The following is a 13225-nucleotide window of genomic DNA, read 5'->3' as shown; positions in this document are numbered from 1 at the left end:
ATTTAAATTTTAATAATCAATTTATCTGCTAAAAACTAGATATTGATGGGAAGAAGTAGAGACTATATAAACTGCCAGCCTACGGATGTGATGCTGGAAAAGCTTGTGCTACTTGGGCTTTCCAAGTTCTGGCGTCGGATTTAAAATTAAAACCAACTGTAGCTTTATGGTCATGTTACTGAACTCAGGATATCGGAAACACAATGCATTGGGTAGTAAAATCTTAAATTATTAGACCGTAAACAGTATATACTACGTATAGTAGAAGCCTATATTGTTGCTATAAAAACAGGACTGATGCTTTTACTGTTTTTAAGATCTATATCGGTAGTGTTAGTCTTTTTTGTACCCATTTATTCTTGTATTTATTATATGAACGTTCATCTATATCGCACATAATCATCACTTCCATGGTGTATTATGTTTACAATAAAGTACAATATATTTTAGTCCATACTATATTTTATGCCTTTACTAGTAAGTTAAAAAATAAAGATGCAGAAGTACATGTACATGTAACTCCAGCCTGCCTGTATAAATTCACATTCTCCATGATAACTTCCATTCCTCCTGTCAAAAACAAAGGACAGATGGAGAGTGTGGATTGGTACTGGTATATATTTGTTATTAGATAATTATTACTACACTGTGTAATGCTTGACAGTATATTGATTCAGTTTTTTTTAGTCAGGTCAACATTCTGGGAAACAGGCACCCTGTAGTACTAATTACATTCTTTTCATATTTAAGATGGAGTTAAGTTCAAATGGAAGAAGTTGAAGTTATCTTGAAACCCACTTCCAATCAGTGAAGGAAAACTATATATGTTGTACAAAATGTACAAGTATTACATTACCTCTTACCTTCACTTCTTACACTGCTTCAAAGTATTAATTTTATCTCCTCAACAGACATAAATTTAGGAAAAATCTTTCAAATTGTTTTGTTTTTCTTATTTTATGAAATGCCTTCCCTTTTTGTTTCTTCTGTACAGCAACAGTGGTATGGATGAAAATGGAAATGTAGTTGTCTTAGTGCAGCTATTCAGTTTGTGGGATAATACATTTGCATCTAGCAAACACATGCACAGTCTGCAGTTTTATTTTATAACTGCAGTAATTTTTTTCAGATAAGCCTTTACTGTTTATATATTTCTGATGAGATTTTAAGATACATAAATGGCAGTGACAGTTGAGCTTACATGCAGCTTACAAGATGTGTCCCATTTTCAAAACAGGCTTATAACTAGTAAGTGAAAGAGGTGTGACAGTCATGACATATTTCAGGCAAGAAAAGAAAATACCAAAAGGCCTGTCCTTTATAAATACGTGGTAAACTGTTGTGAAAAACTGTCTCAGAATAATTTGACAAAATGGTTCCTTCAACTTGATGTTGAGGTGCAGATGTATGGGGTATGGTTTATATTATTGCATAAAAATGACGTAACCAGAAATTTGAAGTAGATCGAACTTGGGTCAACAAGTCATGCTGGAAGGAGAATGAGGGGATACAAGATACAATATTTCATAAAATGGTGTTTGACAATATAATTTTATGTAATGTATGATGAGGAGAAGAACTAACCAATTTTGCAAAATGGACAATTCAGGCCAGTGGAGGAGTCCTCATTTTATGCATTTAATGTTCTCATTCCTGTGGTTTAGCAACATTTTAGTGAAATTGAGACGTGAAGGGTGTACACCTAACACATCAATGGGATGCATCACTTCTAACACAGTGGGTTAAATGAACACTTCTAACAATTGATAAGAATACTTTAGAAATATCCCCTGTTACTTGGCAATGTTGTAGTGATAGAGGAGTGGATTTATGAATATCAAAAGGGGATAACATTCACTTAGGAGTAAAAGGAGAAAAAACTTTAGAAAGCTTTTCATGAATGTAGTTGGTCCTAATTGGATAATGATAGTAAAAATAATTAGTTTGCAGTCACCTGTAGAAGCTGCAAGGAAATGGCAGGTTAGTCCCCACAGATCCAGCCATAAGCACTTCCTGATAAAGCCATCACTTGGTGATAAACTCAATGCAGAACTCATTACTAATGTATAGATTTGGATTGTGTATAACAATACCACATAATTGAAGTTGTCTGGGCTTAGTAATAAATTCCTTCCCTTCTTAAGACAGCAACAACGTTCCCGATTAATGCCTTTTGTTTGATGGTACAAAATTAAGTTGCTGCCCACCATGTTTTGTTGGCTCCCATTCATGAAACCGAGAATTTATAAATCTTTCATTTTGCTATCAAGAACAAATAACTCTGTTTCCACACACCTGGAACAATCAGTATATTGTTTTGCAAAGCAAAGAATTGGGCCACTCTTTGGCTGGCGATAACATTGTAGTCCTTGGTGAAAAGTTAGATAAGGTTGTATTTAAAGTAACCACGTATGAGGTTATTGTATCTGTGGAGAACTGAAACTGACTTTGATAATATAAGATTGTGTATATAAGTTTGTTGGTTGACAGGACTCGACAGATGCAGGTGTGACAGGAGGACAGAAGGCAGGACAGAAGACGACAATTCTCATTGGACTAGCTGTACTAGAGAAAGTAAGCTAAAAGGTCAAGTAGAAATTACAGATTGTATTTAATGTTGTATATAAAGATTGAAAGTTTGCTGTTTTGATTGACATTTTCTTTGCTATTTTGTTAACTTTAAAAATTGTTGATTATCTTAATTATTAATTTTTATTGTCTACCTGTCTTCATTTTCTGAGTATCTATCTGTAATATGATACCTTATAATGACAGTGACATTCAGGACGTGTCATGGACTGGATAAGTGGATAAGTGCTGATTGCTACTCATGTCTTAGTTTTTTTTATCTTTTAAACATAAAGAACATCATTGACATTTTGTATGGAAAAATAGCTATCATTAGTCTTGTTGGTAAATAATTGATCACTGTATTCATATGAAAGTGTTTTTTAAAGGTACAAAGCAAAACAAAGTCTTTGAATTTCAAGTTTTTCTCACTTATTTCATGTTATCCAGCAAAACAAAAATTAAAGATTTGACTAGGTATAATTTATATTTTAATTTTTGCTCAATTGTAAACGTGTTCGGTCCTCCCAGAGGACATATCTCCAGCTTCAGAATGAATTTCCTCATTTTTTACTGTAAATCATACGTTTTATATTTATTTCAGCACTTGTTTTCCCCCAGTTGCAGGCATTGGTGGCAGTCTTTACCAGCAAGACTAGACAAGTTTCTTTTAAAGGTACATTAAGAGTATGCATGTGTATTTATTCTTTTAAAATTTTTTTACATAGACTTATAGGATACTGCAAAAATACCATCTCAAAAATTCACTTTGATCTGTGGAACATACTAAAATGGTTTTAATTCTATTGCACACATTTATGAAATTTAGAACATACAAAAAGACAGTGACAAAAAGATGAGACCCTTAGGCTGATAACATTTTTGAAATAAAGATATGGTGAAGAATACCTGCCTGACTTCTTTGTTAAGTATTGTTCTGTAGCTTGTGTTTTGAAATATATTTTTCATTTGTATTATAAAATTTTCTTTTGGCAAATAAAAAAAATCATATGAACAGATACATGCAAACGTATCTTCTAAGAAAAATGTTGCAAAGATAGAAAATTTGTGCATAGCATGAATGTGCATAGCATGAATGTTAAAGAACTCTTTTCTGTTGGAAAGTGAATTTAAAGACATTTTTTGTGCCTTGTATTTTTATAGTATTTGTGCAAATGGCTGAAACTCTGTAGTAACCCTTATTCATTTTTAGCACAGCTACAAAATCAAACAGGTCTGACCTATGTTTGACTGTGTGCAACATTCAAATGTACATTCAAATCTACATCCCAGAAGAACCATCACATTTGAAAGGAAAATATTAAAAAATTTAAGCCTTTTGCGACCTCTGTGCAAAAGTGATTCTTCATTCTCCTCTCTGTGGAGCCAAGCTGACCTTGTGATCAGAGGAACTCTGCCACAGTGAATCCTCTGTCTTAATCTTACTGTTTGGGTCATTGTAGCTATCAGTCAATATCCGGTGATTATTGTCATCGCTAAACTTTCAGACAAGAATCGATAAAACCGACAGGAAGTAAATGTTTGTGTAGTATCTTGAAGAAGGACTAAAGTACAATTTTCGGGCCTCATCTGATCATATCAATAGATTTATTGATGTCATAAACAAACAAATGACACTTTTTTATTTTTATCCCCCAGTTATAGTGAAGCAATGGTACTGATTGTTGTTTGTTTTAGCTTCTAAATAGAAAAAGTGAAATGAAAGGATGAGTAAGAAGTACTGCTCTGGAGATTAAATATTGTTTAAATGATAAAAGTTCATCACAAGATGATAAATTGCATGCAGTGAACTGTAGTTTGACAAACCAAGAACAAGTTCAGCATTGATTGGTTTTTTTCTTAGAATTCTAAAGAAAGTATATTATGAGCCAAATTAAATGGTTTTGGGGGGACCCAGAGGAAGAAAAATGACAGCAGCTCTTGAATGCATTATCAATAAGATTAGAGCTTGATTGATCAACTTTGAAGGATAGTGTACTATCGTCATGTTTCTTCTCTTTTGATGCTAATATTTCTCTTTGTAAATGAGAAGAATGTATAATAACTGCACCAGCACATACATGTGGCTTTTTAATTGTTAAATTATGCACACATCCTAAACCACTTCTATAGAATTTTTTTCCAAAGATAATTTAAAATGTAATACAGGGTCTTCATTTGAGGGTCCTTGAAATACATTTTATATTAGTCTTATTTTTTCATGACATGGACCTAGCAATAACTCTCATGTTTTTACTTATATTCCAACAAAGAAATGAATATGGGTAATACCTAATTGTTTTAATATGTTTTGATAAAAGTTGTAAAAGACCTTGAAGAGATATTCAATAAATTCATGCTATTTGAAATGATGGTTGTGTTGTGACTCAAATCTTACCTAAAGAATGTACTGAAATAGTTAAAATTTGTTGATTTAAAGAATAATCCAACTTGTGTTGTTGTTTTTGTTTTTGTAGAATTGTCTATGGTGGTATATAATATGCAGCAATTTTAGGGAATCGTTTTTTTCATGTTTTGATCATGGAGGCATTATTTAAATAGCATAATGCAATGCTGTGTAACATCTGGAGAGAATATGATGTAAACAGGGTGCCTTCAATTAAATTGTACAGTGCCAGTGATTATTGCCCTCTTGTTAGTCTGGTTCTTTACAGGTATGCTGGGTTGCAGCATCTTAAAAATAATTGCAGGTAGGCTAACTCTGTAGTAAGAGATAAATACCAAATGTGCATAATATGATACATGACAAACACCTCTTGAATTGCTGAACTTACATAGCATTGAAATTTTCAGTTCATTGAAAGATTTGATACTTCACTATTAACTGAGGCATAACTTTTTTATTATTGCATGTAAACTGAACATTAAACCAATGTCCAGTTCCTGGGTATCCTGAAAAAGTTGTACTGTTACAGTCTAATTGTAAAAATAATAACTGGTGAACAGAGGTCAGTGTTCAATAATTTAATACATAGAACAAAGTAGATTTAGTCAACTGCTGGTGCTGGCATATGCAGAATAGTTTTATGGAGTTGAAATCAATTAATTATTCATACAATTTACAGTGTTAATTATGTGGGAGTATCTAAGTGTCATGTAACAGTCTAGCCTATTGTTAAGGTGCTCATGGAAGACTCTGCCCTTCTTTTGGTCAAAGAGTGATTTGTCACCAGTCAGTCCTCGAGGTGGAAAAACAGGTAAAATATGGTGTCTGAATGAATGACTTTGATATTTTCTGTTCATACATATATGAAATATGAGCTGATGAGTCTTATATCTCTGTTGTTATGCAACCTGAGACAGCTGCATCATAATCAGTTTGTTCTCTTTCAGCATGCTCTCTCTACACAACTTGGGCACTCAAACATCTGCTTTCTGGTTGGAAGAACTTCACATTATTAGTTCATGGTCAGCGAGTTCATTAAGTAAGATGTGTCACTGGGTTAGTGCCTCATTCATTCAGTTTCTCTTTGCCATCAGAAAACAACTGCTGATAATACAATAGATGGTTATTGTATTAGTGATAGTTATGTTTAATTTTGCCAAGCAGTAATCTGTGAGCGGTCCCCATGGCGCTGCTCCCCTCACCTGACCCTTGCATTGTCAGGCCTGCGACCTGCAATGAGAAAATAATTAATCATCAGGTGGAAACACAAATAGTTTGATAGAAGACAATATTATCAGCAGTGTTGCTGTTTCCCATACTTGATATCAATGAAGTTCAGGCCCTTTTGCTGTACATCAGCGTTGATATTCATAAGTGTGAGAACTAATTGAGCTAAGGGCGGCCTTGTTGTGTGGGAATTCATTGCAGAGATGAAGCGGATCATAATCACAATCAGAAAGAGATTATTCTAGAGATACATCCACCAATATTTTAGAATGAGTTGTTATATATTTAACATATAATTTGTTTCAAGAAACTAAAAACAACACTGCAAAGTATGTAATACTGTCCTCTCTCTGTAATAATAATTTGAGTTAGTGCGCTTGGATTGATACCGAAGTAAGGATTGGTCTACTTTCACTTGAATTATTTCCTTGGCTCTTTTTTTCTGTTTTGTTATCTTGTGTCTGATTCCATGACAATAGAAAAGTGAGAGTGGCAAGTATTTCTCTGCATGCACCACTATTGTGAAGTGCAAATTGTTGACATCAATTACTTATTTTGGGGGGCTTATTTTAAACCCTTTACATCTGTTCTTATCTATATTTACATTGGTGCTTGAGAACAGATAAGAAGATGACAGATGAGTGATTGTATTACACCTGTTATTTCTCAGATAACAATTGGTAGTTTTCTATCAATTAAAAAAACTAAAAAGTTTATGGCCTTTTTTTGTTACAAAAACCTTTATACCTACACCATCATTACTGCATATTACTATTTTCGTCTAGTTTTTCCTAAAACTTCCTTTTGTAAAATTGGATGTGTTTTACTATTAAAAGTGTTTCTTCAGTACTAAAATAGAGCATCATGGGTTAATTCAGAAAGCATCTTAAGATAAAAAAAAAAAACTAAAAAGTTTATGGCCTTTTTTTGTTACAAAAACCTTTATACCTACACCATCATTACTGCATATTACTATTTTCGTCTAGTTTTTCCTAAAACTTCCTTTTGTAAAATTGGATGTGTTTTACTATTAAAAGTGTTTTTTCAGTACTAAAATAGAGCATCATGGGTTAATTCAGAAAATATCTTAAGAAATCCTATTCAAATGATCCTAAATGAACCTTTTGTTGGCAGAAAATTTTGATGGGTTGGTCAAGATTACTGTAGTTTCATGGGCACCATCTTCTTATATGGACTTAAGTGATTATCACTTGCTAATTAAAAAAAATTAGCAGTCTACACAATCTTATTTTGTCTGTCATTTTGTCAGGCATATTTGTTGATGATTATTCATCACTGGCACTAGTGAACTTACTATTATAGTAACAGAAAAGGTATCTATCTTGTTGGTTTTTAAAAAATGTAGAAAATACCTTTCCTCCTGTTTGTTCTCAAAGGTGAGATGCAGATGTCAGTTTTGATCTCAAGTGTTCTTACGTGAGGCTCACTAGCAGACAAAGAAATTGAAAACTATTTCATAGGGATGTAAAAACATGGCTAATTTTTTCATCACTTTATTATTTAGAAATACAGGTGTATTATTGTAGGTAAAGAAAAACACTACGGTTGATGTGCAAGATCAACTCATTTGTGTAGAAATGTCATTGTAATTTTCAAAGCAGCAGCAATCTAGTTCCCTTTTTGTGGCTCATCTTTTGTCTTGGCAAAAATTCTTTTCCTTGTCATCTATTGTTTTCCAATATAATAGCAGTGTGTATATTCCTCCCTGCTAACATATCATCCAGTCAAGGGACTGACGACTGAAATGGCATTGCCAAGTTTTATGTTAGATCAGCCTTGTTGTCCGAACAAAAAGATTCATCAAATTTTGTAAGCTATTGTGTCTACTGTCATTTGACTGGCTCAGTGCATGAAAGGTACGTAGCATAGTTTCAGCATCACAATCATTCATCACAGTAACACAGCATTTGTTTTGCATTTTTCCTTTTGGAGCAAATTTTAATTTCCATAGAGTAGGTTAAAAAAGGAAAAACTTTTACCTTTTGCATCAAGCTGAATAGCCGTGCAGTGCGCAGTGACTGTGGCACATTGTCATGTAATAAAGGGTGTCAGTTGATACCAGTCTACATTGTGTCTGCAGGTATTGTTATATTATCACAGACTAAGCACTACAGCTCTGCGTTGTTTATTTAAATACACAGGATAATACAAGTATTGTTATATTGCAGGCCACATCACATGCAAGGAAGAAGTCAATCTGGTACAGCTTAAAACTTACAAAAAAACACAGGTTTGTTGTATTCTGAAGGACTGCATACTGCAAACATTGGGTGGTGGTTGTTGGTGGTAGGCTTCTCCCATGAGTGCCAGTTTGGTAACATATAGTTTATAGTGTATGTAGGTGTGTACATCATGTTAAATCTTTGGTTATTTAGTACTGTTGATTTCTATATTTTTTATTGTTTATCATAGACTTAAAGAATACATTTCATTTAGTCAGGTCTGTTATCTCCTGTTTCAGTTTTAAGGTGTACTATTTGTAAGAATTCTAAGAATTGATGGTTCTGTGAAAAGCAAATGTTAGTTTGTTCTGATGCAATTTTATATGATTTTATCTATGTGAAAAAACATCAAGCTGGTTAGTGGAAAGAGGTAGAGGTTGCTTCATGGTGCAACTTGAAAGTGCATTTGTGTCAAATGTTTTGCAAATAAGGTTGTTGTTTACAACCATCTGACAAATCTCTTTCACATCAAGTTGTATTTAAAAACTTCTTTCTTACAATTTATTGGGAGAAACAACAATTGTATTATATGTGTACTGAGACCTTTTTTTATATAAATCTGACGTTATGCCCCTTATTAATTTAATGTGATATAATATATAATAACTTACATTTAGATTTTGATCAAGATCTAACTTCCAGTAATACATTTTACAATTTTATTTAGTCAACCTTATATTTGAAAGAATGAAAGGGCATCAGTGTGGTGTTCAGTGGTCTTGGAGATCATAGAGATATTTTTCACAATTATTATCCTTTATTGATCTGACATTTAATTAATACAGGTGGCTTGCTGTACTAGTACGGGCATCGTCAATGTTTATAAAATTTTGAGCCTAGCATTGTAAGAGAGAGGGGTAGGAGTGTATATCTCTTTGCTACTGCTGAGTCAATTTTTTTCCTTTTTTTAAAACTGTTTTTACCATTGATTACCACATACTGGTATATTGCTACTAGTCCTTATCACTGAACTGTGCACTGGCCTTTCGGGTTGACTGCAGCAATCACACCTTTCCCCAGTGATTCCTTATACATTTTGCTTAATAATCGATAATTGGCGCTTAAATTAAACATGCAATCTTATCATTGATCTAAGGCTTTCAAGTTATTTTCTCACCTGAAAGTTTGTGGGGCTTGAGTAATGTCAATTTATCCACTCACTGTGTGTGTTTTAATGTATACACTCATGTGTCAGTGCCTGCAGTCAGGCTGCCCTGTACTAGAGATTATAAAATGGTGCAAATGACTGGAGAAATTAGTTAGGTTACTTTTAATGTATTTTATCATATGGACATGAGAGTTAGGAACAGTATTAGCATTGCTTTTACTTCTATATTTCAACAAAAAAAGCTTTCAAATTAAAAAATTTCAAAAATTTTTTTAGATTAAGTCATAGTATTTTGTTAAATCGTTATTTTTTTATGGGAAAATAAGAGATCTACAAATGTAGTACAGAAGTTGTGTATTTTTTGAAAGTGACAGCTTTTAAAGGGCAACTTCCCCTGCTCTGTGTGTTCTAGACAGTGAATATAACAACATATGATCTGGTAGTCACCTGGATGAAAAACAAAGAGAAAACAACAGGAATGGACCATCAAGGTCCCCATTGTGTTCTGTTAGAAATTAATGGACTTTGGTGTGGTTGGCAGGGGACTTGTTCTTAAAGGACAGCACTGATATGTCATAAGACATAGTAGAACTGTCAGTAATAATGCTTTCCACCATTCATTATAACACTGGAAGGCTGTACATAGGCCGTGGTTCATTCATTGTGCAAAATGAGAACTGAATGCTTCATCCATTAGAGACCAATTGTTTATTTGATTTGATAGTTGGGAGCTGTGTATTGATTAAGCTGTAATATTTAAGAGCTGTTTCAATGGCATTCTTCTGTTACAATTGATTGTGGTTTCTTGGCACTGACAAATTTTACTTGTTATTTTGCAAGGAACAATTTTTTTCTTAATTACTATATACACTATGCAGTGTTTTTCTCAGACTTATTCTTTAAAAAAGGAATAATATGCTGGCTAGACAGAAATTGTAATGTTTTGTTTTGGTCAAAATTTATAAACTATGTAAAAAGAGATGGAAAGTCAAAAGAATTATAATGCTCAGATAGAGGTTGGAAGAAATGGAATTTAAATTGCATATATCCTTGCTGCAGATTTACAAACTAGATGAGGAGCACATTCAGAACAGTGGACTAACAGATCCACAGATCAAATATGGCGACCCAATAAAAGCTTGCGTAATTCTCAATAAGACACTAAATAGATTCCCAGCAGGGATTACCGACAAGTGGGTCGGTCATATTTGATCTGCTGATCTTTTAGTCCACTGTTCTGAATGCGTTCTAAGAGTGACTTTAAAACATTTAACAATATTTTAATATAATCATTACATTAAAATGTTGCTAAATGTTTTTAAGTCGTTCTTAATCTAGATTGTAACAGCCTTTTTATCAGTTGCAGTGGCTAATCTTTTTTATTTACTTGCTTATTGAATTTTTGTTGAGAGGGATGGTTGTTTTTAAATTAAACTTGGCATCTTTTTGTTATCAGTGATATGAACAATATCTCACTGGAAATATTGATCTTATATCTTGTTTCAACAGTGAAACCTTTCGTTTTATGATCAAATTGTCCCTAAAAAGTAAGTCTGCAAGAAGTATACATTTCTCTGTCCGCTCTGTCTTCAACAAAAAATCTTTTTCAATAAAACCTCGATAGACCCTGTATTTTAAAGTTGATTAAAGAAAACCTTTTAAAATCTTATCAAAGCCAACAATGATTTTCCTTTTTGGCTGTTCCTATCAAATATGACTGCTGAACAACTGAAGAATGCATGCTCCCCTGGATCTCCTGATTCAACTAAGCCCAGTGTTGACTTGTTTTGTAAAACTGTCAATTAACCATAATCTATTACTTCAGACCAGCTACAATAGAAGTGAGGGTGAAAACAGGGCCTCCTTTGCTGAAAATTGTGCCCTATGTAATATTGAAACCTAGCTACGTTTATCATTGAATTAAAGATGCTTTTTTGCATGGAGATGTGCCTTTAAGTCTCTTTCTTATGAAAAGTTGCCAAACATGCATCAAGGCCTAAGATGGAGTTGCATTTGAAATATGTCTTGATCTTCTGCTTGCTGTTCAGTGTATGTAATTTCTTCTTAAAAAAATGCACATTTTAAAGTATTCAGTTTGTCTTCATATATTGCAAACCCCCTGCATCTGCCACACTTTTGTATAATTGATAACATGCTAACCATGGATTAAAGACAAAGAATATGGAAGACAAACGAAAACCTGAAAAAAGTAGGAATATGCTTTTAAGTTTGTAAGGGCACCAGGAGATATGATAATTATGCATTGCCTTTCATTTGAATACATATACAGTGTATATATTATGTAATACTGAATATGGAACAAGACTCTGTGTTATTGCTGGTGTATATTGATACACAATTATTGCAGACACATATGATGCCATGATGAAACTTTATACAGATGTCTAAAATACCATCATGTTGTTTGGGGATAACAAAATGGAATGCTATATAATATATGTATATGTTGAGAGAGACAATATAAATCTGCATTTTTCAGCTTTGAGTTGAAAAGGGAAATATTCTCTATCCAGGGAAAAAACAATTTCATATTTTCCACCCCTTTTTCATGCAAAAAATCTATTTCTCACTCAGTGGCAATGCTGATACTCGTATTGTCTGCTTAAGGTCCCAGACCAATTTCTTCAGTTTCAGTGATTACATTTAGTCCTAATGGAATCTTTGATGCTTCATTGCTCTTTTTGTTTTATTTGTTCAATACATTGTTAGAGTAATCACCATCGGTGCACAAGAGAGCATTTCACAATGAAGAGACAGTCAGGTATACATGCACAGATGTACCGTACAATGCAAACCAGAAGATAGAGGTTTATGACAGACTCTAACATAATGTCCCATCAATTTATGCCAATGTATTGATTAGGTTGTAAACAATAGGCTTAATCAAGTATTGTACATAACAAACTGTTTGGATTACAGTGTACGTCTGTGAGTTCTGATGTTGACATGGAGCAGGTCGTTGACTGGTATGAAGACATTCTTCTATTGTTCTGATCAAGTGGTCTAGCTGTAAGGAGCACATGTACTAAGGTGATTTTTGGTGAAAAAGCAGTTATAAGAATTACAGTGTAACATTGTTCCTTTGCATATTCATTTTGTGCAGTAATGAAGATGTTTCTTCTGTATTTGATTTTAAAGTATTGAAGGTTGGAATGAGATAAGACTTTCAATTAGCCAGTAATTATTGCATTTTTTTCTACAATTTTGAATACACAAAGAAAAAAAGAGGGGTAAATGAAGCCATTTTATAAAATGAGCCCAGCTTCCTAACACTCCCTACAACACGGTAGCTAGGCAGGTCGAAGGGATTCACAAGTGACTGACCTATATTAACATTGATAAGAACAAATCCCCAATAGATGATAAAGAAAAGAACTGTACAGTTATAGCTGCCTATTGTGAAGTGATACCATGTAAATAGGGCCACAGATAGTGCAAGGTGGTTACAATGTGGCAGGGACTAGATGCAGAAAGTTTGTAAGCAGCTGTTCCCAGAGACACAGAAGTTAAGAGATGGGAAGTTTTGTATAGAGGGTAAGATGGTATATGGTATGTCCGTGTGTTTAATCTATTGTCTGATATGATGTTATGAGGGTTGGCAACAAAGCAGCTCTTAGGATTACAGGTGCTCCAAAACCACTGGATTGGATC

General features: G+C 33.5%; 1 protein-coding gene across 7 annotated transcripts in view; it reads left to right on the top strand.

Annotated features, from left to right (window-relative positions):
* Positions 1 to 53: 53 nt before the first annotated feature.
* LOC106172137 (uncharacterized) overlaps positions 54 to 13225 on the top strand; it is a 44434-nt gene continuing 31262 nt past the window's right edge. The window contains exons 1-3 of one of the 7 annotated variants that reach the window (XM_013552738.3): positions 54 to 212; positions 2491 to 2574; positions 3173 to 3244. In XM_013552738.3, coding sequence (XP_013408192.2) covers positions 167 to 212; positions 2491 to 2574; positions 3173 to 3244 — 202 coding nt within the window. In that variant the 5' untranslated portion in view covers positions 54 to 166. Of the gene's footprint in view, positions 213 to 2490; positions 2575 to 3172; positions 3245 to 8400; positions 8454 to 8537; positions 8557 to 12875; positions 13109 to 13225 lie in introns of those variants that run through there. The other 6 variants (XM_087002781.1, XM_013552744.2, XM_013552746.2 and 3 more) reach the window with 6 other exon arrangements.

The sequence above is a fragment of the Lingula anatina genome, chromosome 1, assembly GCF_051362555.1.
Source record: "Lingula anatina isolate TDL-2025a chromosome 1, LinAna3.0, whole genome shotgun sequence".
In the NCBI taxonomy this organism is placed as follows: Eukaryota; Metazoa; Brachiopoda; class Lingulata; order Lingulida; family Lingulidae; genus Lingula; species Lingula anatina.
Note: the sequence above shows the minus strand (reverse complement) of the source record. Positions and strands in the feature narration are given on the sequence as shown.